A 24,760-nucleotide genomic window follows, 5' to 3' on the forward strand; every position below is an offset into this window, starting at 1 on the left:
GTTGCTAGTTTTCTACTTTGTTCACTAAGGGATTTAAAAAAGAACTCATGTCCATCTCTAAATAACACCAGTAGAGTGTGTCAAAGGACCGTAGAGTTTGAGGGAGCATTATTCTTCAAATGTTTAGGTATGTATAAGATAGTTAGGGAGCTGTGCACGTAAATAGAATAAAAAGCAAAGATAAGCAAAAAAGAAATCGTTTTAGAAGGGTAGAAAGGTTGGGCATTTTCAATTTGATATGTTGCTGATAAAATAGATGTATAGCTGCCTGTCCGTGTATTTCTTTTAAAGATAAATCAATAAAAAGCCAACAAACATTAGATTTAGGTCAGACCACAAAATCTAAGTACAAAAAATAAGAACTGCTGCGCGTCTACCTCGAGAATTCCGCGCGCGTGCCGCAGGGGTGCCGCTTTCATACTGAGAAAGTGTTGCTTTATCTTGATGACACAAAACTAATACCATACAACTCTTCATGGCTAGAGAGCTTTATACAGTCTATGCTAGAGAGAGCTCTGAAACAGAATACAATACAATTCAGACAACAAAAAATACACAAAGCATATAATTACATATAGTTCTAGTTTTCAAACGTAGTAATGTAGAGTAGACCATGATGACCGTAAGGTTGGTGTTGCGTTTTGTATATTTGCTTTTAAGAAAATTAGACTTGTAGACAGATAGATTAGCGGGGTAAGGGTTTGAATAGCTGTTTAAAATATCCTATTTTTATTATGTTTTAATTTCCGCGAGATATACTGTATTTTATAATGTCCAGGTAGGTTTCTTATGGGGTATGAAGACAATAAGGTTAGGTTTCTATTTAACATATGTTATTTGGTGTTTTGTCCTCGGGCTTCGATCCTATATAGGATCTATTAATATTTGTGTGCATTTTCAAAACTTACTATCAGCAACACCATCTTAGATTAATATTAAAATAAACAATTCTGTAAAATCCCCTTGAACAATGCATCATACATTTCTTTAAACTCCCTGTTCTAACTCACTGTATAAATATGTATTAGTCAATGTGAGGTCAACTAACAGTGTTACAGCACCTCTTAGTGGCCTTATTAAACATGACATCGTTTTATTTAAAAAATATTTTATTATTTTTGTAAGTTTTCTCATTACATATAAATGAACCAAAACATCTAAAAAAGTAGATTTGAAACTAGGTGCAACATATGAGGAGTTTAATCCCAAACAATTCATCCAGTAAGGAAATGAAATGATACATTACAACTTGGCATTCCAGAAAAGCAAAACTACTACTGAAGTTATTTCAGGACCCAAATAGAAATGGAACCATCGCTGAATATCTTCTGCTTTTGAATTGTCGACTGTGGAGTTGCGTTTGATTCAACAATGGATATCTGTGGTTTGGAACTAAACATTTAATATACTTACATTCCCTAAAAACAGGAAATAACACATTACAGAAACAACCATAAAAGGAACCACAACCTTTGAACACTTGAAGCTGTGTGGCTGGTTATGACAAATAAAGGTTAGCATTGTTTCAGGAGTATACAATACAGAAACCTCAGAGTGAACAGGGTGACAACTAAAGCTGAGAACTACGAGACCCTCCAATCTCCACTTTTAACAATCGTCATCTAAGTCGTATATATAAAAAAAGAACTGTACAGAAGACTATTTGCTGTCTGAAAAGGTCATGAAGACATTTTAGAGGGCCTCTGGCATTGCAAATAACAGATTACCAAAACTCGGCTCAATACTTTTTTGGCCAGAACATTTTCTTAAGGACCTCTTTAGACAAAATGATTCAGTGTTAAACAACTACAGTTTTGTCAGTTGTCAGATAGAGTGTGGTTGTTACACGAGAGGCACAGCAATGCAGGGAATGGGACAAAACAGTGGCCCCTGCATGCTTTTTCTTTTTTTAATCAAATGTGTATTTTTATCAGCCTGGAATGAAAAAAGAAACTGGGGTATTCCGAATGTTATCAAAACATGTCCAATCCTATTGCAGTCTTGGTGGATGGTCAGAGAAGCATAACACTTGCTGCATTGTTTGTCTTTAACAGAAAGCCAAAAAGAGGCTGGTGTATAGAGCAAGATATTTCTGTTGTGGAAGGCTTCAAGCTTCACAGTGCACTGTAGAGGCGGAGGAGGAGGAGGATGAAGAGTTGAGGCTTTTAACCATGGGTGGTGTCATCCTCCACAAAGTCTTTGGCCTGCTCCGCTGTGATCACATCGATGTGACTCACCTAATAAAACACACACACACACACACAGACACAGACACAGTTAATGACCAAACAAGACCTCCACTTTAGCAACTCTGACTAAGCAGTGATATTTTATGTTTTCAAACAGAAATTCAAGGGGACATTTTTCCTTTTCAACAAGGGAGCTAAGCAGAAAACCACCCTCGCCTACAGAGAAGTTTTTAATCAACAGAACGTTGCAACCTACATTTACAGGAAATATACTTTGGATGCATTGTAAAATCTGTATGTAAATAAAGTTTAATTTGAGTGACTGACTATTTGGTTAAAAAAAAAGAAACATATTACAGCATGTTATAACCTCTTCAGATAAGATAACAACAACCGGATTTCTTTCTTGTGGACTCACCTTGTTTCTGAATTTGACTCCGTAGAACTTGTCAGCGGACTCGAGCAGCTCGGGCCTGAAGGTGGTGGTGATGAACTGGGCGTGGCCGGCCAGCTCCACGATCATGTCTGAAACAGACGGGAAATCACAAAGAGAAAAGAGGGATGAGGACTTTCTTACAAGGCTTTCACACAAAGAATGGGAAACAATGATAATCTGTTGTGATCATCAGTTAAAAAACTATCTTTTAAATTAAGAATATGTATCCTATACAACATCACCAAATCTGAACCCATGCATTTCATATTGACATGGGTCGGACATTATGACAACAAGCCACCGAAGTTACTGTTAGGTGTGAATTTGATACAGTGGACAGAAATGCATAGGGATTCATTTATCCTACAAAGTCAAAACTAGCGCAAAGGTCACATTTGCAGGGGACTAAGGTAGCACACTGGTCAAATATCTTTGGCATAGCAATAAGGAGCATATCAAAAACTGAACAAAGATATTTTCAAAAGGCAAGTTACAGCTTTAAAAACATAAAAAAACACATTAAAAAAAAAATACAGTACGGGAGTGATGATTGCCTGATCTGTTTGAGACCATGACCTATGGGACAGCATGTTCAATGCATTTCCAGTCACACCACCTAGAACAGTGCAACACAGATACACATCCCACCCTCTCTGTTGCTTACGCAGCTGAGGCGGAACAACTTGTTCTCAAAACAAAATATTTATTGAGGAGGCAAACAAGGCTTTAAGCTCTGATGTTTCAGCTGGTTTTGCCCCCTCTTCAGCACATGTTTACATCGCCGTCAGCGGTTTGACGGGATTAACTACATGTAAGAGATTTACTTAATTCCCTCTCTCCATATTTGTATACTTCCGCGTTACCTGAGACAGCCTTCCTGTGCTGGGCGTCGAGGGCCTGGTCGATCTCATCGAACAGGTAGAAGGGAGCGGGGTCGCACTTCTGGATGGCAAAGATCAGGGCCAGAGCCACCAGAGACTTCTGACCTCCAGACAGTTGCTGCATCTCTCTCATCTCGCCCTGCTTCCCTGTGAACGACACCTGCAACGGGCGGGGGAGGGGGGGGGGTATGTTTTAGACCAGAATAGGAAAAAGCAGAGACTTGATAATTTCACTTAATCTTCTCTTTATTCTTAAATTCTCTGATAAGACACACAATCTGACAGATGGTAGGAATGCTTATGTGGGGTTATGAGAGATTTTAAAATGATGCGGATGGATTTAGGGTGAAAAGAATTGGCTATTAATCATTACGTGAGTGATTTCCGGTTGGTCCCTGGTAGAAATGCACATTCCTTTTTCCCAAGACAAAAAGTCAAGGAAACCCTCATACACTACGGGTACAGTGAGATCCTTGCACTGCTGGCTCTAACTCAGTTTGAATGTGGGTCCTTTCAAATATAAGTAACTCAAGAAATGCTCATCTTTCTGCATCTTCTTATTAATTTACAATACGTTACCACTGGCTTTAAGTAATAAAACTAAAAAACACTCCATATAGTGAGTTTTTAAAAATTGTTATCGTCATAAAAGCCTTTGATATTCATCACTTTTCATAAAATAAGGGGGAAAAAATTCAGACAAAGTGTACAACATAACAGAAAGAGTTACCCTGATGCCCACTCCGGTGAACTGGTCCACTGAAGGAACGCTGCTCTGGGAGCCCGAGCCCTTCTCACTGTCTCCCCCGCCCTCACCCTCGTCCTGAGACTGGCTGCCTTCTGCGTCGCCCTTCTTCATCACCAGCGTGGCTTTGCCTCCGGGTACCAGCTTCAGGAAAACCTCACTGAAGTTCTTCGACACCTGAGGGAGAGAAGGCGTGGCAAAAAGAGGAACAAAGTGAGTATTAGTCATCTACTGTTGGACTGAGACAATAACAAATCATTTCTAAAAGTAAAAATAGGAGAATACATTTCGAATGGGAACTAATATATCGGATTGAATATTTGTTCTGCAGTCAGATGATATTGCATTTTAACAGCTTTACGGTTACAATTTTACTGTGTTTTATTTTCATGCTATTAATGTATGTCAGTTTTTTTATTCATCTAAATCAGGGGTGCCCACACTTTTTTGGCTGGTGAGCTACTTTTGAAATGACCAGCTCACCGAGGTCTACCAACCAAAAATAAAATCTGATTGCTGAATAACACGTTTTATTTATACATGGGATAACTAGCATGCAACAAACGACTAATTTGATAATCGATTAATCTGTCGATTAATCTATCGATTAATGAAACGATTAATCGACTATTCTGCCTTGCACAATTTCTCAAACGCTCCTATTTAGCCATCAACTTTTAGATTTAGTTTGAGGTTGGTTTAGGCATGTGGAAACTAACAATGAATACAATAAAGATGAATACTTGATTCAAAAATACATATATTATTAAATTAACTTAACAAATTGTGAACAAAATTAACATTGCTTTTCATTTAAATTAAATAAATAATATTTCACATCAAAAGACAAATCGTATTAAATAATCTGATGACAGAACTGTAAACAGAATAGCTGAAACTTTAACAAAATAAAGAGTAACTCTGTTACCTCTAATCCTCCCATCTAATCTAATCACCCATGTTGGAATAATTGAGTTAACTCCGTGCGTTGCTGCTAGCATACATAACACCTGACGTGGAAACGTTACTCGTGGATGGGGCTACAGAGCTACTAGAAAGACAGTCGAACCCGGTGCATTCCTCCGTCTGAATGTGGTGCACTTTTGCTAAATGTTTAGACAAATTGCTCGTGTTACCGCCCTTACATGCTAAACACTCTTGGCAAGGAGCATTGTCCACCTCAAGACGGGTAACATTTAACCACACCTTGGAGCGCTTCTCTCAGCCATCTCCTGCGTGTGTTGCTGCATGTAGCAGATGCGTGTGTCTCGCACACAGACGGGAGAGAGAGATCTGGTCTGGATTGGAAAGATAGAAAATACACCGACCATAGACGCATTTGTTTGTCTTTTTGCATGTTAGAAACGAGTTGGCGACACTAAGACTGCGAGATAATGTTTGTGTAGCAATAATACATGACCTTTCTCTTTCTCAACTCGCTACTCGGAGGGAAGTCGCTGTCATATGCCTTGTGAACACTCCGATAATGCCTCTCCACGTTACCTTTCTTTGGCAGAGCGACGCTTGCTTTACAAATAAGGCAAATAACCTTTGAATGTGACATCACAAAAAAAGATTCTCCCTCCCATTCTGTGTGGAAGTGGTATGTCTTTAGCTTTTTGCTCGGTCCCGCACTCATTTTGTTGTTTGTCTCTGGTTTGCCTCTTAATTTGAGTTTTCCCGGCACTTGACTGATTTTGTATCACTTTGCATTCTGCGTTAACAGACTGGAAAGCGATAGGTCCCTTTTTCTGTCAATCAAGTAAACCCCTGATTTAAGTGGCAGGGAGGCCACGGGAGGAGGGATCAAAACCTGTTTTGTCTATTTTAAAGGAGCTGGATTTTTTTTTTATTATGAATGACTCGCGATCTACCAGTATTGCCCCCGCTGTCGACCGCGGTCGACGTACTGGGCACCTCTGATCTAAATCCATCTCCGAAAGGCGTATGGCCAATACAATATATTGTTGATAGTCTTTAATACTATGCAGATCTAAAAAGTCTAAAAATAACAGTTGTAGTTGTGCCTGTATTACTGTTATACAATAAATACCTGCATCCCTGAAGCAGAACAAAACTGAGCCACTCGCATTTTTTCATTAGTCTGATATCGCAAAACGTAACGCTAAGGGCCATATTTTATAAATACACTGGATTGCATTGGATATATGATGTCATTGGGCCAATGTCAGCTACAACCAAAGGTGTTAGAAAACATGCATGTATTTAAACATATTCAAAAGGGCAGTCAGGCTACCATGGTTCTGCCAACCAGGCTCATATTTTATTGCGAAGCATTGAGAACATGTGATGTCAGTGGACTCTGAACAGACACGCACCTGTTTGAAGGTGAGCTGGATGGCCTCGTACTTGCGCAACTCCAGGACGTTCATGAGCTCCATGATGGATTTGTGACCGCGGTCCAACTCCTCCTGGCGCTTGATGAGCTTTTCCTTCTGCTCAGAGAAGTTCACAAACTGATCCAGAGCTTTCTTGTTGACGTGGCTGTACTTCTTCAGCTCTGTGTTGCACTGCTCCAGTTTACGGAACAACTGTTGGGGAGGAGAGAAAGAAAAGATTAATCATCAATAACTTACGGGTGAATCAGACTCGGCTGTACATTTGAACTTGTGTCCAGAGCCTTGCATATTTTTTAAATGTTTCATTTCTTTCTGGTGAGTAAATTCTACACAGTGAGACACTTGTTTCAGAAAATGTTATGCATGTTTAAAGATTCTGAAAACACAATCCATTTTATATTACTATTTTGAGTGGTTTTATATTTGCACTGCCACAAAATCTTGTGGTGATTTAATTCATTTCAGATTTTTCCAGCCCAAAACATGCAAACAATTCTTCTATCAAACCTGTGTATCATCAGCTGAGAAACTCTTTACAAAGCTAAAGAATGTGCCGTATATAACTATCTAAGAGCCTCCACTGAAAACCACTTGTTGACTTTAACAGGGACATCAATTCAGATCCATGTTTCAGTTCAGTGTTTCAAAGTATGCTGCCAGATTCTTTTCATATCTCAAGATGACATGACCTGATTAAGAGCCAGCTTAGCCTCGATCCAAAGTGACACGCACTCTACAAACTCTCCAACTATAAATTCATCCGTCTGAACCACTAATGGCCGAGGGAACACGAGCAAGTGGCATTATTACTTGGCCCCCTCGCCCACTTGTGCAATCAAAGGCACCATCTTTCCTTGGAGCTGAGTCCTGTGAAGAGCGATTAATTATACGGAGTGTTCATGAGAAAGTGTGAGGCTATTTCCAGCATTGTCAAGGAGGGGAGATAACACACACACACATAATCAGACACTTGTGAAAGATGCAGCCAAGTCTCCTCAGCTCAGTCTCCCAGAGGCAGCTGGCTGAAAATAAATCAGAGACAGAGCACTAACTAGTGTCTGAGTCACTGCTGAGCAGGAGGGGGGAGGGAGAGAGCGAGTGTGTGTGTGTGTGTGTGTGTGTGTGTGTGTGTGTGTGTGTGTGTGTGTGTGTGTGTGTGTGTGTGTGTGTGTGTGTGTGTGTGTGTGTGTGTGTGTGTGTGTGTGTGTGTGTGTGTGTGTGTGTGTGTGTGTGTGTGTGTGTGTGTGTGTGTGTGTGTGTGTGTGTGTGTTATGCACACACTCAGAATTGTTGCAGGTAGTATGAAAACTGACCTTCAGTAGATCTTCATGGTTATTGTTGCCATTATTTTGTCTTCAGTGTGCATTAGAAGTTTAAGAATGTGGGACTGGCTTTTTTTTTAACGTGTTAAAATTGTTTTGTTTCTAACATAATGGAAGATTGTGACATCTTCAGAACTGTTACAGATGCGTATTTTGTAAATGGTGTAACTTTCTTAAATTTGTTTATCTTAAATATGTGTTGTATGCATGCTTCTTAGTTAACGTTAAGCTATCTTTGTCTCTTTCCTGCTGTAACAAATGTGTATTCTGATTCTGATTGGGCTGGGGGGGTCGGACATCCTTATCCGAACACATCACACTGCACCACACGCCTCCCTACTTTTTGTTACTGTAGTAAAACAGCAAGAAACGTAGATGATTAAGATTATTTTCTTATACACTTAAAGGTGGGGTAGGTAATATTGGAGAAACCAGCTCGAGTGCGTTAGAATTTGAAAATACAAAACCGGAAAAAATCTGCCACTTCCTTACAGAGCCCCTCCTCCAACACACACGAACGCGCACATGACCAATGAGGGCATGAGATAAGTTTGTGGACAGATGGAAGGCTGACAGGCAGGTAGGCCATCCAGTTATTTTAGCCGGGCCGGCTAAAATGATTGGTCGTGCTTTTTACAGCGCTACGGCTTCCACAGATTACATTTTTTTGTGGATTTTTTGTCAAAGCACTTCAGATATTCATTGCTATCGGGATGTTAAGAGCATTCCATGGAATATAACAAAAAGTGTATCTCGAGCAAGTTTTATGTTTTCGTAGTCTGCACCTGTTGGTTTTTATTTTTGGTTTGTCAGTCATCTGTCCATTTGAACGTCACTAACCGGTGCTTTACAGATAACATTTTCTGATTTGTTTCCCTTTTGAGATATCCACCTGATTTGTCATCATCTGTAGATTAGCTGTGGGATGTCTTGTTGCAGAGAAAGAGGACTGCGTATGTCATGGCTTACATTGAAAGCACATTACAAAAAGGTTGTATTCAAGGTCAGAATAAACGGAACAAAGTCAATCCTAATGAAATGTTCATTTGAGCACCTGACTTTTGTTGTAATACAGGCCTGCAAAAGAAATTGCACCCATCTTGAGAGGTCAGTTTAAAGAAAATATGTGTGTGTGTGTGTGTGTGTGTATGTGTATGTGTATGTGTATGTGTATGTGTATGTGTGTGTGTGTGTGTGTGTGTGTACCTGTTTGATTGAGAGGGTCTGATACTTCTCGAAGGCCTCCTGAGGCAGCGAGCCGAGCTCTCGGATCTTCTTCATGCACTCCTCTTTCTTCTTGAGCAGCAGGCCCTGCTTGTTGGTCATCTTCTCCAGCTCCTTGGTGTCGCTGTTGATGGCGTCATTTTGATCCTTCTCGATGTTCTTCCAGCGCTCCATGCTCTTTATGTGGTCCTTGATCTCGACCTCGATCTTGTCGACCAGAAGATCAAGATCTGGGGAAGAGACATTGGATGAGGCAGTGCAACAGAAGTGATTGGTTTTATTACAAATGAGGCATTAGTGCAGAAACTGTTTTTTCTTAAAAAGTCAACTGAATGGAACTTTAACAAAACAGACTGTGAAGGAACGAAAAAGCCGGAGTTCCATTATTAATTCAAATGTATATTGTTAATCAAAAACCTACTAATGTGGATGCTAACTTTCTTAAAAGAGACAAAAGAAAAGCAAACTGCTCACGGAATCATAAATGGAAAATTGAACAAAGGCTTGAAATAAAGCCTACTTAAGAAGAGGTCGTGCTGTGAATATGTATTTAATTGGTTATTAACAGTAATGAAACATGATTTCATGCAAATTAATTCTAGTCAGGATCACTGCCTTCCATCAACCTCATCTGAGTCACAGCACCAGCAGAGCATTTATTCCATCAGCCAAGCTGTCTCTGATGCAGCTTTTTATCCACATTAGTCCATTACATCACAGCAAACCTCACCATCTGCTGTTGGTGCCATCCTATTTAAGACAGCGTCGAGTTTTTACATTTAAATTCCCCGATGACAGCTTATTTTGGGCTCAATAGAGCAACTTGGTTTCGTTTATAAAAATACACTCTTCCATATGGCTACCAAGCAATGACGAGTACTCCTTTAACAGCGCTACTTCAATCAATTACTCAATCCACAAATCATGATATCTCTCTCACTCTTATACATTTGAATTATTCAGGAATTAGTGTGAATGACACACAATTTTTGTTTTGTTTGAGGGTACTGAGGTGAAAGTGTTTTTAATGGTTCACCTTTTTGTTTAAAGCTTGTTTCTTTAAGTTTCAGGCTAAGCTCCCCCTCCCAGTGTTGTATCTTTAGTGCGATGCTCACCTTCTGATCGTGACAGAGTCTCTTTGACACGTTTGTTGATGCCGTCCAGCTCAGACGTGGTGGCTGTGAGCACAGTGCCTCCCTCAGTCTCTCGCAGCTCGTTCAGCTCCTGTTCCAATGCACAACAAAAGGAGGGTCATTCAAATTCCAACACCTCTCTTCTGACCTGTGTGAAGTAAAGACTTCAATCCAGGACTCTGTACTTACATCACCTGCAAGTACATTCATTGAATCGGCTAACAGTTGCAAACAAAAACCTTGAGCTGGGTGGGTATGCATGCAAGAATGTATATATATTTGTAATGTACACAACATATATATGTGTTGATGTATATATTTTTTTCTGTTATAACAGAAAATAACCCAACTTCAGTTTTCAGGGTTCCTGCAGGTTTCACCAACTCAAATGTAAGACTTTTTAAGACCACTTTGAATAGAATTTAAGACCTATTTCACGGCAAGAAAGTATGAAGGAAAATTGCTGCGAAAGAAGAAATACGTACATGAAATGTATTTATGTTCAACATAAGAACGATGACTGAACATAACAACAGAACTGTGTTAGCGTGTGTGCGTGTAGTGCTAGATCGTATACCTCCTGGGTTTTAGGCAGCGGAAGTGACGTAATCGTGGATGAGAAGTCGACAACTTTTGTATTAAAAGTTTAACGTTGACCCTAAATAGAGGAGGGTTCCGCTCACGCACGTCTTGTCACAAATATGAGGTTCATTAACGAATAATGAGATCATACTATATAACATTAAAATGTGTGAAATATACTTACATTTCAATAAAGTATATATCTTACATTGATTATTAAATAATAACTTACAGTTCTTAATTGTGTTGCATTTGTGGATAAAACCCAAAGAACATTTAGGATATATATATATATATAAATACTGGTCAGATATCCACCAGATCTTTTAGTGATTTTTGTCTCTCGGATAAATTAAATTGCAACATCAAATACAAAAATTAATCTGAAACAAACTCAAATACCTTAATTAATTTAATCTACAAATTATTATTATTATTATTATTATTATTATAACCTAAATGTTATACCAGGAAACACAAGTAAGGCGTTACTGTAATAATATTACTTTTGTCGGTAACGGAGTAGTGTAACGCTTTACTTTTATAATTCAGTAATCACACTACAGTTAGTAACATTGCCCCGACACGCGTTACTTCGTTACTTACACAAATCAGTCATAATCACACTGACAGACAAGAGGGGTTTCCGCCGCAGGTTTATATGTACGTTATCTGCGCGTCCACATCTCCACGTGCAGTGCTGCATAAACATGGCTGAGTCAGCGATAACTTTCGAGGGGTGGAGGTATGCCCATTATTTTGAGTTCGTCTGAAGAATAGACAGGAATGTGACGTTGAGGTGCAAACTGTGTCCAGGCCTGAAGCTGTTATCCACTGCTGTAAACACCACGTCAAGCCTCAACAAGCACCTGCAAAGAACACATGCTAAGGTGAAGCTAACGCACACGCTATTTGTTGTTTGTTTATATCACATAAGTCTGTTATTCTTCTCTGTCTTCCGGTTGTTGCCTGTTTTGAATGACGAATACACACTACCGTCGCCTGCTGGTAAGGAGAGTTATTGCCACTCACGCATGCGCAGTTCATACGTGCTCGGCGAGTAAAGTAACGAGTTACTTTATGTAGAGAGTAACGAAGTAGTGTGATGTATTACTTTTTTTTTTTTTTAAGTAATATGTAATATATTACATTTTTTTTAGTAACGACCCTATCTCTGGTGGCAGATTACGTCACTTCCGCCGCCTAAAACCCAGGAGGGGAACTAGCTGCTGCTGCGCAAGCTAACGCTACATTAGCAAAACAAACGCTATTTTTTTTGCAAAAGGGGCAGCAGGCTTCACGTCCCCCTCCACTGGTTTCAACTTCAACCAAGCACTAAATTTGATGTTTTCCAACCAAATATGGTTGAATTTACACTTCCCCATATTTGTTTGTAAATAGATTCGAAGATACCTTAGTTTCTGACTGCCGCTAGCTTGGTTGCTAGGTTACTAGCTGGGTGTTCTCCGATAAGGGGCAGGGGGAAACAAAGTTAGTGATTACTGGTTCCATGTTGATTTATTTCAATACAAATTGTTGGGGGGAACTGAAAGGCTCTTACCGTACTGGTTACTTTGCAGCCCGGACATTTCCCCCAAAACTCATTTAGACGCGATCGCTACACAGAAGTACCTTTCCAATCCGATCAGTTTTAAGACCTTCTAAATCACATTTAAGACCCTTCTTTTTTTTTAATCAAATGTAAGACTTTTTAAGACCCCACGGGAACCCTGGTTATACATTACTCAATACGCTGCAGAAAGAATATCCTGTATGCAGAGACACACTTTGAGAAGTGTTTATGGTAGAGAGTTAAAGAGACAGCGTACCTGCTCCACTTGGTCAAGACGTTTCCGTAAGTTCTCGTTGAGATACGTTTCCACTCTGGTCATTATGCCCTCCAGCTTAATCCTCTCATTCAACAACTGTCTGTTGTCCTGTGGGGGGGTAGATGGGAGAACAAACAAAATACGAAAATAGTTACTCTTTGCCAAGTGCAGACAAACAAGATGTTAGTCAAATATCAGCAGCTCACAATCTTAGTTTTCTCTTGCTCTGTGAAACACAGTATCTTTACAGTGTTGTTTTAGTACTTCTACATAACTAAAAGACCTACATATTTCTTCCACCATTGCATATATCATGAGGATACTCATACATACATTTTTGCCCAAAAAGTACACAAACACATTAGGTTGTGCAACAACTTTAGCCTAGACAAATGCTCTATCAACAATGCCTCCCAACATAGTGTTATGTTGCGAGCAATATAATTTGACAAAAGCGATTAGTGTAAAAGCAAACATGAAAGGCTCCATGCTGCGGGGGCGCAGTTGTTGTGCAACTAAAGTGAGACTAGCTGAGGTTTGCTGAGGGGAGAGCTGAGAACAGCTGGCAGTAAGAGAGAGAGAGGGGGGGGGGGGGGGGGGGGGACGCTGGATAACAGGACCCTCCCACACACAGATGCTGTCTGCCCCTCTCACCTCACTCAGGTCATGTGAACACAGGCAGGAGGCGGAGTAGGAGAGGACTGAGGAACACCTACATGTAGGTAACCTGCGTTTTCTCCGAACGACATATAGGCACAGATGTGCAGTGTTTCCCCTAGGATGGAGTCATAGCAGCGGTGCTAAGGCACGTGGGCCCAGCATAATGTGAGCGCGGAGCGCGTGGAATCTTTTAGTATGTGCGCGTGCGAAGTGCGCCCCGGCAATTTGTTTCTATGTGTCAGCACAAGAAAGGCTCTTGAGGCCTAGTACCAGGGCCGGTTCTAGACAATTTGCTGCCCTAGGTGAGATTTTAGGCGACACTTTATGTGTAAAGAATAAATGAAAAATCTCTACAAAAGACAAATACACTGCAAAAAAAGAAACTTATTGACATCCACATAACAAAACAATCAAAAAGGAAAAAGGGTCGCAACTTCTTTTTTTTTTGGGGTACCTGGCTGGCGCCCCCTAGCAGCGGCGCTCATATTCCAGCAGCGGCGCTGCGCCGCCACTATTTGTATATAGGGGGAACACTGGATGTGTGTGCATCAGCCTTTTCAGCATAACAGTGCTGTTCTATAGCTCACTGATCTAAATGATCACTGAGTCTATCTTATAATAAAATATAATATAACTAATAATTATATACTCATCATTATATACTTGAGAAGCATATTTTATTCTTTTGAGTTTGCTTCACAACATTTTCTTAAATGTCCACATTACAAGGCAAAACCAGAGACAGAAATCCATGTGGTCCTCTGTAGTGCTGCCGCTGACCTGCTGAAGCTGGCGGATCTCGTCGTTGAGGTCATCGACGCGCCTCTGGTCGTCCAGGCTGAGCTGAGAGAGCAGGTCTGTGCCGAGCTCGGCCTTCAGTGACTCCCTGGTGGACTCCATGGCGTGGAGGCTGGCCTCCAGACTCTGCAGGCTGCGTTGCTACAGAGGAAGAAAGAGTCGCACATCAGTGGAGAACACAGACAGCCACGAGGTCGTAATCACCTTTAACTCTGGGCTTGTATGCAGGTTTAAACTAAAATATTGTAACAACTTCATTATATGATCACCTTGGGCATGAAGGTCTTCTCTGACTGCTGCCTCTTCTCCTTCAGCATCTTCATCTCAGACAGAATACTGTCTCTGGACGCCTTAAACTTCCTCTGCTGAGTCTCAATCTGCTGCATCTGGTTCATCAGCTGGTCGATCTCATTGTTGATACGTGAAGGCAGCGATTAAGGAAGTATAAGCCAATGTTTAACCTTGTATTTATTCTAAGTATAGTTTTTCCAACTTTATGTGAGCCAATGTCTACAGACAACAGCTGCTAAAATCACCCGTGTTGCAAAGCCTAGAAGTGTGAGTTGAGTCAATTATAGTTGTATAACCCATATCACAATCCGTCTCAAGAGACTCTACAACCTTCCCGACATTATAAGAAAAGAAAAAACTCCTAAAAACAACTGAATGGAAAACATTTAAAAAAGGTTTCAGAAACACTTTGTTGTATTTAGACAAGAGAAACATTATAAAATAAAATCACATTATAGAAAACAAAACATATAATTCTAAATATGTGTGAAACATTAGGCACTTTTCCACTGTCTTTTCGAAGACTTGCACTGCTCAAACAGTACTTGCTTCAGGAATAATGCATTATAACCTAAAGAATGAACAAAAAACTACAACAAAGAGATGTTTTGTAGTCATTGGAGAATATATGGTAACATGGCAGCTAGCTTGTAGGCTTTTTAGTGCTCCGATAACTCAATTTACCTTCAGACGGGAGACTACGACCGTTGATGTCAAGGCAGAGGATTAAGAACGTCACTTCATTATTCTAATTGACCAGACAGGCTCATCGATCGCTGGCACTACATTATGGGCCTTTAGGTTTAACAGGACTCAATAAACACTGAGGCTTAGGCCAAGGAGCTACTGAAAGAGCTGCCCAGAGAATATGAAAGGTAATAGATGCTTTAAGGTCATCCGATCACGTTCATGAATGGGAACAGCTGAAATCAGGTCACTAATCCACCTGAATTCATTTAGGTATTTATAAATAAAGGAAAAAAAGGCATTCATCTCTGGGATGACCACTTCAACTGTCATGAGTAACTTATAAAACAGGTTTATTTCAAATAATCCATTTGATAAGAGTTATGAGCACTCGACTATGTGGGCCTGAAGGAACAACGAAAGAACAACCTTGAAAAGGGGGATTAGTGAGGTGCATCAGCGTACTCTCATGCGTATCGACAGAGCAGAGGTGGGGATGTAAACAAAAAGCGGCTTTTAAATAATTGATCTGTTCTCTGACTCACCGCTGCAGGAGTGAAGGACTAGCGCCATGCCATGGTCTCAGTCATCCACTGCCTACTCACACACATACGTAATCCCCAGGTGCGCACATTAACATGTACGCAGTGCTGTCTGCGGGTGAGAAACTACACAGGTGTTCACACACACACACACATAATCATACCGGGGCGGAAGTGACCATATCCATAAGCATAGGGTACATGCAGAACTAAATCCCCTCTGGTCTGCCTGTTTTTGCTTTTTATCGGCCCTCCAGAAGTGAGTCATGGCTCTGGCCGATATGTCCCGACTTACACTAATCCCTCTTGACCTCTCTAACCCTGCTCTCGCTGCACCAGGCTCCTGCTAACAGAAGTTGCTACACAACAGAGATGGATTAAATCCACATTTAAAAATAGAGGCTTGCACTAATTCAGTGAAGAATGCACTAAGGGGTGTTGTACATTATTTCAAAAGAGCTCTTAAAAGGCTCCGATAAGCTGCAGAGGTACATATATATTAAAACATCTTTATAACCAGAAGATGACTGTGTGAAGGATGCTTTTTTAAAGACAGATATATATATTTTTAACACACTTGGTATATATTGACTGTTCACGACTATGATACTTCCTCTTCCATTTCTCCAAGGCCAATATCACACGTGCCTACGGTTTATCACACCTTTTATTTCTGTGTGTTCCAGACACCATCAAGCTAAAGCTGGCCTTTTACTGCGTGCTGTCCTTAAAATAAACTTAAAAACATAACGCTCTGATCTTGCTGCTGGCATTAATGATGTAACATAATGTGGACGAGCTATAATTGAAAGGATATGTTCGATGTTCCTGCGCAGGTTCTCGTTGAGCTTGGCCTCCAGCTCCCCCAGCTCCTCCTCGGCCTTCCTCATGTCTTTCTGCAGCTCCAGGCGAGACTTCCTGGTGTCGTAGTAGCCTCCGGTCAGAGCTCCGCGGTGACTCACCTGGTCACCTGGAAGGTCGCAACACAATGTACAACATATAAGAGATGGACTAGAGCACTGAAAATACAAGGTCTCGTCAGTGTAGCAAAGGCAAGTCAAATGTCTTGATTATGGGAATTTTTAAATATGTGTGTAAGAATATAATGATTGATGCATTGAATTGAACATGGAGTTTGATTCAGACCGGGTCGATAGCTCATACTTGTCCTATAGGCTGTATTTGCACAGGTGGCTTTTGGAGAGGAGGTTTTACAGAATAGGATTGGCCCATTACGGAGTACAAACAGAAGTATTAGCTACGTTTTTTGACATATTACTGATACCCAAAGTTACAAAATCCCAAGGTGATAACTCTTTCTTGCTAATGCCTACCTATATCTTTTAACAGTTTATTGCAGATAGAGACCATTTATTTTAGAGCTGCCGTCTTACTTATATGCTTGAAGTACTGTGTATTGCATGTCAGCTTACCCTCCAGAGTGATACAGTCCATGGTGAAGGCTCTGGCCAGCTGGGTGGAGACTTCCATGCTGCGACAGATCAGAGTCTTCCCGAACACGTGCTTGAAGGCCTTGTCGAAGGTGTTGCTGTAGCGCAGCTTGCTGATCATGGGAATGGCATCCTTATGGGGCAGAAACACGTTGGTATGAACACAGTGGCAGATACCACACGCCACGTCTTGTTTCACCTTCAGTTGGCATATATTTAACACACATGACTGCTGTATCTTTAACCTTGATTGTTTCATTGTGAATATTTGCTGTCACGGTCCAAATTGCCTGCCTACAGTCGCAGATGTAACTTTGATATGTTCTTACGTTTGTCTCTGGGTAGGCGGTGTCCCTGACGTCCAGCTTGGTCAGGGGCAGGAATGTGACTTCTCCAGGCAGGTTCATTTTGTTGAACTCCGTCAGTATTTTGGTGCTGACCTCGTCAGTCTCCACAATGTGATAGAACAGTCTGGAAAACAAGAGAGCACGTAGAAGGCCATCTAAGATTAAAACAAAAAATCAAGGCTGCATCGTTGTAAACCATCAACAAATCTCTGCGGAAGCATTCAATGTACAAAATATACAAAAACAGAGCTTATGATGAGTACACTTTGTTTGATGGGGATACTTATTACTGGAAATAACATAATGAGCAAGCCATTAAAATGTAGTTAACCTGACTCACCTGGTTCCAGCTGTCACCTCGACACAGGTATAAAAGGCGGGCTCACACTCAAAGTTATTCATGACGATGCCATGGTAACCACTGATGACATGCTGGTTGATACCCTTGCGACGGAAATGCTCAAGGACTTTGTTGATGCTGTCACTGCCGTTCAGAATAGACTGGAGGAGCAGAGGGGAAGGAGAGAGACAATGAACTCTAAATAACCTTAACAATAATATATAAAACATATTGAATTGATATCCATGTTAAAATGAACAGAATATAAAAACCTATTTTAAATGTTCTCATTACAACTGCAGCCATGATCTCTTCTCTAGAGAAAAACATGTTTAACAGATTTCACACTGTGCTGCATTCTGGGAATAATTCAAATATACCTTAGCTCAAACACAGAAAGAGATCTCTGTATTTCCCTAATATTGTGCTTCATTATTAACTGTACAGTATAACATAACAGGTAAAAAACAAGAATGGATAGAGTCCGTTCTGTTCCGAGAGGATGAGTCAGCCGGGTCGATGAAAGCAAAATGAATGCAGGACATTTGTCCATGAAGCTACAAACCATTCATCTCTGCAGACATTAGTTAGAAGTGATATTTGATTGATGCATGTGCCCAGAAGAAACGACCGGCAGTTACTGGATGCGGCAGCAGGGAGTGAGTCATGTGTGGATTTAGATAGCTATGATAAGGTGCCATTGGCGGGGCAGATGAATGATTCCACTTGATAAACCTGTCCTGACAACTGGCTGATTCACAAAGTGAGTCCTCTGCTTGGTTCAGGTGGGCTCAAACAGAGAGAGGCACTTTCTCACTTGGGGTTTGATTTAGTTTTATTTCCACATTTCCTCTCTTGTAGTATTCTGGCTGGTAAGCAAATGTATGATGGTTTAATAATATGTGTGGCGTGGCAGGTCTACATCTGACAAGTATTGCCTTCCTGAAAAAGGCAGGTAAGTGTGTGTCCTATTATTTATTTACCATGTGTCTTACATTTGAATCCTCTGATAAGTATTGTCCACTTTGCTGTTCTCTGTCTCACACAGAGACATCTTTCCCTTTTGGAAGGAAGGAAGCATCAGGAACCCTGTAGCTGCTTAAGCAAGTCAATAATCATGCAGCCTCGTGCAGAGACACGGTACCTTGCCGGTGGCCGCTCGGAGGAGCTGCTGCTTCTTCTCCAGCTCTTCTCGTTTGGCGGCCAGGGCCTGCTGCTCTGCGTTCTCCTCCCGCCACAGGTAGCTGGACAGACAGACGTCACACACGGTTACACTTGTGTCACAAGACCCAAAACTCAATGCAGCCATGGTACCAACAGAAGAGAAAGGCAGTCCGTGATAAAAACACTTATAAATATGACACTGTAGGTAAAAATAAGGACATCTTTTTATGTAAATAACAATAATGTAGATTTGTTACATGCATGTATGCAGCATAAAGTGAAATATTAGGTGCCTTATTATAGCTAAATAATCACATTTAAATAATTAAAAACAAAACAAATGCCAAAACAATTCCCCTCTTGTTTTTATTACGGTAATGCTTTTGTCATTTGTTGATATTTTTGAGATGAGGCTTGCAGCTGTGGGTTCTGCATGTTGTGATATCAAAGCGGTCATTATGCTGCCTTTTCACCGGCACACCTACACAATGGATCACAGCGAACTGGAGAGTGAATTCAAAATGAGACAAACACAAACATATTCATGAAATATGTTTCATTTGCTACTGAGCACCTGTTATTTGTTTATTGGATTTTATTTCTTTTTTTTCTTTTTAAAAAAGGTCCAAATATATGTTTTTAAACTTAAATTAAAAAACACATTTTTCCTTGAGCGTGTCGTCTAAACCAGCGGTTTTCAAAGTGTGAGGCCCCCCCCTCCCTGGGGGGGGCCTCACACTTTGAGAGCTTCAGGGGAGGCGCAGCGTGAGAAAGAAATAACGAGAAAAAGACGATTAAAGTGTCTCTTGCACACGTTTGGCTGTCTCTGGAGACCGAGTTCCCCCACCTCGCCAAAAAGGCTATAAAAGTGTTCATTCCCTTCAGCTCCACCCAGGGGCGGACTGGCCATCTGTGTGTTCTGGAGAATCACAGAACGGCCGGTCGTTCGCGGGCCGTTGACGGCCGGCTCGGTTTGCTGACGGCCGGCACCGCCCTGTATTTTTTATGTTTTTAAACGGCATCATTTAAGTTGCGCTGACAGGCGACAGAGGTCCGTTTCCACGCAGCGAGGCTCCCCCCCCCCCGTTGACAGTTCACTAGCGTGCTCTACCAATTTGTGTGGGCTGGGCTGGGTGAGATTCCAGGGCAGATTTTTAGTCCCAGTCCGCCCCTGCCTCCACCTACCTGTGTGTGTGTGATTGCAGGTTTTCCGCATTGGCTTTGATCAAAAGCAAGTACTGGTCAAGGCTGCAGCCAGAGGATGATCTGCGTTTATTCCTGTCTACATTGCATCCCGAATCATCCGCCTGTGTGCATCAAAGACGCAGACCCATTGTTCCCACTAAAGTAGGGGTGAGTGTAATAAGGAGGCAAAGTTGACGTTCAGTGTGTTGCCAGGAGCATATAAGGATTTATCCACAGTGTTGAAAATGTGAACATTTAATTAAAAAAATGTAAACATAAAGATTAGAAGGTTTAAAAAACTTATTGTTCAATGTTTTAAGGAGGTGACGCTACTCAGCCAATCAAATTGGTGCAGTCAGTGGTCAGCACGATAGATTCAAACACACACAGAGACGAGACAAGAGGAGAGAAACAGTCGGAGTCATAGCAACAATAATTGGGAGGGGGGGCGTGGCTGTTCTTATGTCCTCTGAGGGGAGGCTCACCTTCCCACACTTTGAAAACCCCGGCTCTAAACCAGGGGTTCCCAAAGTGGGGGTCGCGAGATGGTTACAAAATATATATTTTTGTATCAATTTAAATTATTATTATTATTAATAATAATAACGTTTGCATAGACAGTTTTCAGGGGCGGACTAGCCATCTGTATAATTTCCCCGCAACGAGGCTCCCCCTTTGACAATCCACTAGCGCAGTGTTTCTCAAACTTTTTCATACCAAGGACATTTAACCAATAAAAAAACACTCACGGACCACCTAACTCCACAAATATCCAAAAACAATAGGCCTGCTTACCAGTCCAACAGTATATAACCAATTACAGCCTAATAATGACAGCTTAACCTTCTCTAGATCGCCTCGTTCACACATCAAAACAACAATACAAATACAACTACAGATTATATAAGCATTTCGTTCAAATGCGATTTAAAATGATCTCAGGTTTTACACCTCTTATGAAATGTAGACAAAATTTATTACGGAGTTTATGTCCAACAGACTCACAGATCGTTGGCTACTGAGAGATATGCAAACACCGCATGTAGTACGACACAAACCTCCGCTGTGGATTTTCAAAACAAAAAATACAGTAAAACTATGGTCGCAGGCCCAAGTTTAACTCTTAGGCCTGCATTGTCTGCCTACAAAACAAAAATAAACAAACGTTTATGCAGCCCCAACAACAGCCTCTGATCATCAACAGACTTCACGCAATGCTCCATTGGATGCATATATTAGATACTAATCTCTATCTAACTCCTAAAACATCTAAATCTACTTTCAGCATGCATAAATGTTCATCAAATACATCCATTGTTTGTTCTATATGCTTCTTGAAATCCAAAAAAACATATCGTTTTTCTAGAACAGATTACAAATCGACTGAAAAGGGTACAAACAAGTGGCGACAAGGTGTTGCGCTGGGCTATATCATGCAATCGAAAGTGAAACTTAAGCTCGCTACATTGCGGAGATATTCCCGCGAGAGTGCGGAAAACTTAAATTAATTAAACCCCCCCCCCCCGGGGGGGTCGCGAGTCTCTGGCACTGTTATTTTGGGGGTCGCGGGCTGAAAAGTTTGAAAACCCCTGCTCTAAACGAATAGTTGAAGACTTGAATGGAGACACTCAGTTTGTCGTGTTTCAGGAAGCAGCTGTCTGGGGCAGATTCTCACTATGAAACACATCATCATCCACCCTGGAGCAGCAGAAAGGCATCTCACAGCCGGAGGTATCATCCTCTCTGTTTTATAAATAATCCTAATTGTTTAACTGCACAGAGAAGGCTTGATGACATTTACAGCAGACGATACAAGCAGAACACACATATTGGCTTAAAGGAAGGGTGAATAATTCAAACTCAGCTTAAGACGCAGCAATGACTCATTTAAAGACAAATGTACACCAAGTGATGCTCTGCCCTGTGTCACTGCACCTAAACATATTAAAAAACCATGAGCACAAGAAAAGGCTTGGCTTTAAATGCATCTCAAGATGTGAGGTCGAACAGAAAGATGGGGTGAAGTTCTTACTTTCTTTCGCTCTGCAGCTCATCCTTCCTGTTCTTCACCTCGTAATATTTTCTGTCCAGTTCCTCTACGCGGGTCTTCACCTCATTAAGATCTTGATCGAGTTTCTAAAGAGACAAGGATGAAAGTTGTTCAGAGAGTTTAGAAAGAAAAAAAAGATGAATAAGTAGCATTAAAATGTTCCTTAAAAATAAAAATAAAGATTTACAGTTCTACAGGAGACAATGTGAATTCACTGTAGTTCCAGTAATCCAAAATTCGGCTCACAGATAGCAAATAAGCTTGACTCGGACAAAATATACGTCTCAGGATAGTTTGTTTTTCACTTCCACAAAAAGGTATCAAATACAAACACATATTCTCTCAGGTCAAAAAACTATGTTGCTCGGTGCTTCTTTCTCCTTCTCACACCCCAATCACCAGCAGCTGCCGTCGGCTATAACGTCTCGTAATTCAAATTAAAAACCGTTACCGCCTCACAGTTGTATGCCAACCAGTTGCAGTTTACATACATGTTGATCAAAATGTTGCTCACTTCTTCATGTTATAGTGTTAAAGTTGTGGGAAGTTGTGTTCATTGGCAAAAGAATACTGGATTTATGGTCAAATGTGTTTTGAAGGGTCACAGTGACATTGATCCGTGACCACAACATTTGTATCAGTTCAATGCCCCCACCATATCATAGGGTATCTTTTTGTAATTGTCTTTCGAAAAAAAGAACATACGGTGTACTGCTCGAGGTTCTTCTCCTTGTTGGTCTCCGTGTCCTCCAGGTCTTTGTTGATGGCTGCGATCTGCCTCTTTTTGTCGTTGATGGCCTGGTCCAGAGACTTCAGCTCCTTCTTGATCCACTTGTCCCTCTCCTCCTTGGAGGTGAACTGGCTGCCTCGGCCCTGCTTGGCGTACAGGTCTGTCCTCTCCTGGGTCGCCTGGGCCAGTCTGCAGGGCAACACAAAGATAGTAAAATATTTTTTAACTAAATCACAAGTTCACAATGGGGCCATTTCCTGACAAACTGTGCATGCAGATGTTCAAAGTCAACAACCTTTTCCAACAGTTATAGATTAATTCACAATCCCATGTAACGACAACTGAATTAAATGTGCTGAATTTAATCGACACACTAGAAGCCGGGTTTTGAAAAGGGTGTGATACAAGAATAAATACCTCGGATTTTATACGTTTGTCTATTTCCGGTTGTAAAGGCTGCATTAGAGTAAAGTCATCTCATTTTCAGAATTTACTTGAATGTTCTAGAAGTTCTATTATTTGCCTTAAAGTGGACCTATTATGCTATATTGGCTAAATATATTGTAGGGCCATACCTATACAAAACGTGTCTGTGAAGTTTTTTGCTTAAAATACCAAACAGATCACGCATTGTAGCCATGTCTCATACTGCTCATACCCTTTTTTGCAGCCCTGTTCCAAACAGGCTGATTCCGCTTTAAATGGAACGTCTGCTTCTAGCCACGCCCCTTTGTAGCGTCACACAGTATTCCCCTGCTCGAGAGAGATTTCTACTGGGAGAAACTCAGCTAAACGCTGCGGTGATTAAATGCCATGTTATGCTCCTAACCACTTCACGCTTTATTTCTGAAACAGTATGGAGCTCAAAACTTTCTCTTTACCACAAGGACATTACGTTACACATATTCTCTCCAGTAGCCTACAGCGTTAGCTCCATGGTTAGCTGTGTGTTAGCATGCTTGCTAATGTAAAAACACAGCATATTACTCTCAAAACACGCCGCGCATTGTTTCTGATACAGCGCATAGCTTGACATGTTCTTTCTTAAGTGTTTACCGATAGAACAGTGCCATTATATATATATATATATATATATCAACTTTACTCTAAGCCTCCTGCAGACATCCTGCTGAATACACACAGACACAGCTGCGACTGTATACGGAGACGATAGGTTGGGACACGTCACGTGTGCCGGAGACGATAGGTTGGGACGTGTCACGTCGGCCGGATGTCGCCAATGATGTTATAGGAGCGAAAATTCAGGACCTGCTTGTTAGCACCGCCCCTTTTCTTTTTTAGATGTGTGTACGGAGGAAAAGAGAGGGTTTTGTTTTCTGACACTTTGCGAGTACATAGGTGACCAAATACTTATTTTCCACCATCATTTGCAAATAAATTCTTTAAAAATCTGACAATGTGATTTTCTGGATTTTCTTTTCTCATTTTGTCTCTCATAGTTGAGGTATACCTAGGATGAAAATTACAGGCCTCTCATCTTTTTAAGTGGGAGAACTTGCACAATTGGTGGCTGACTAAATACTTTTTTGCCCCACTGTATGTATAAAAAGACATCAAAAAGTGCATAATGCATATTAGGTCCCCTTTAAATTTAAATCAACATTGATGATGATTATTTCCAAATAATTATTGATTAAATAGTTTGTGAAAGCTTAAAAGTCCACTGTACAATATTGTTGCAATATCAATATTGGAGTATTTGGATTTTCTTCTCATCACCCACTCTGGATAACAAATGTTCGTCACACTTTTGCATCAAACTACTTTGCAGGAGAATTTATAAATATCTCATA

General features: G+C 40.9%; 1 protein-coding gene across 1 annotated transcript in view; it reads right to left on the minus strand.

The window, feature by feature from the left end:
• Positions 1-1,182: 1,182 nt before the first annotated feature.
• smc3 (structural maintenance of chromosomes 3) overlaps positions 1,183-24,760 on the minus strand; it is a 30,399-nt gene continuing 6,821 nt past the window's right edge. The window contains exons 13-29 of the mRNA XM_079667912.1: positions 22,922-23,135; positions 22,199-22,302; positions 18,962-19,061; positions 17,818-17,978; positions 17,460-17,601; positions 17,113-17,263; positions 16,497-16,649; positions 14,429-14,580; positions 14,142-14,300; positions 12,702-12,809; positions 10,273-10,381; positions 9,140-9,387; positions 6,591-6,803; positions 4,237-4,428; positions 3,489-3,666; positions 2,608-2,714; positions 1,183-2,237 (exon numbers count right to left, since the gene is read on the minus strand). Coding sequence (XP_079524038.1) covers positions 2,166-2,237; positions 2,608-2,714; positions 3,489-3,666; positions 4,237-4,428; positions 6,591-6,803; positions 9,140-9,387; positions 10,273-10,381; positions 12,702-12,809; positions 14,142-14,300; positions 14,429-14,580; positions 16,497-16,649; positions 17,113-17,263; positions 17,460-17,601; positions 17,818-17,978; positions 18,962-19,061; positions 22,199-22,302; positions 22,922-23,135 — 2,563 coding nt within the window. The 3' untranslated portion in view covers positions 1,183-2,165. The remainder of the gene's footprint in view (positions 2,238-2,607; positions 2,715-3,488; positions 3,667-4,236; positions 4,429-6,590; positions 6,804-9,139; positions 9,388-10,272; positions 10,382-12,701; positions 12,810-14,141; positions 14,301-14,428; positions 14,581-16,496; positions 16,650-17,112; positions 17,264-17,459; positions 17,602-17,817; positions 17,979-18,961; positions 19,062-22,198; positions 22,303-22,921; positions 23,136-24,760) is intronic.

This window comes from Notothenia rossii (genome assembly GCF_949606895.1).
Source record: "Notothenia rossii genome assembly, chromosome: 1".
Lineage (NCBI taxonomy): Eukaryota > Metazoa > Chordata > Actinopteri > Perciformes > Nototheniidae > Notothenia > Notothenia rossii.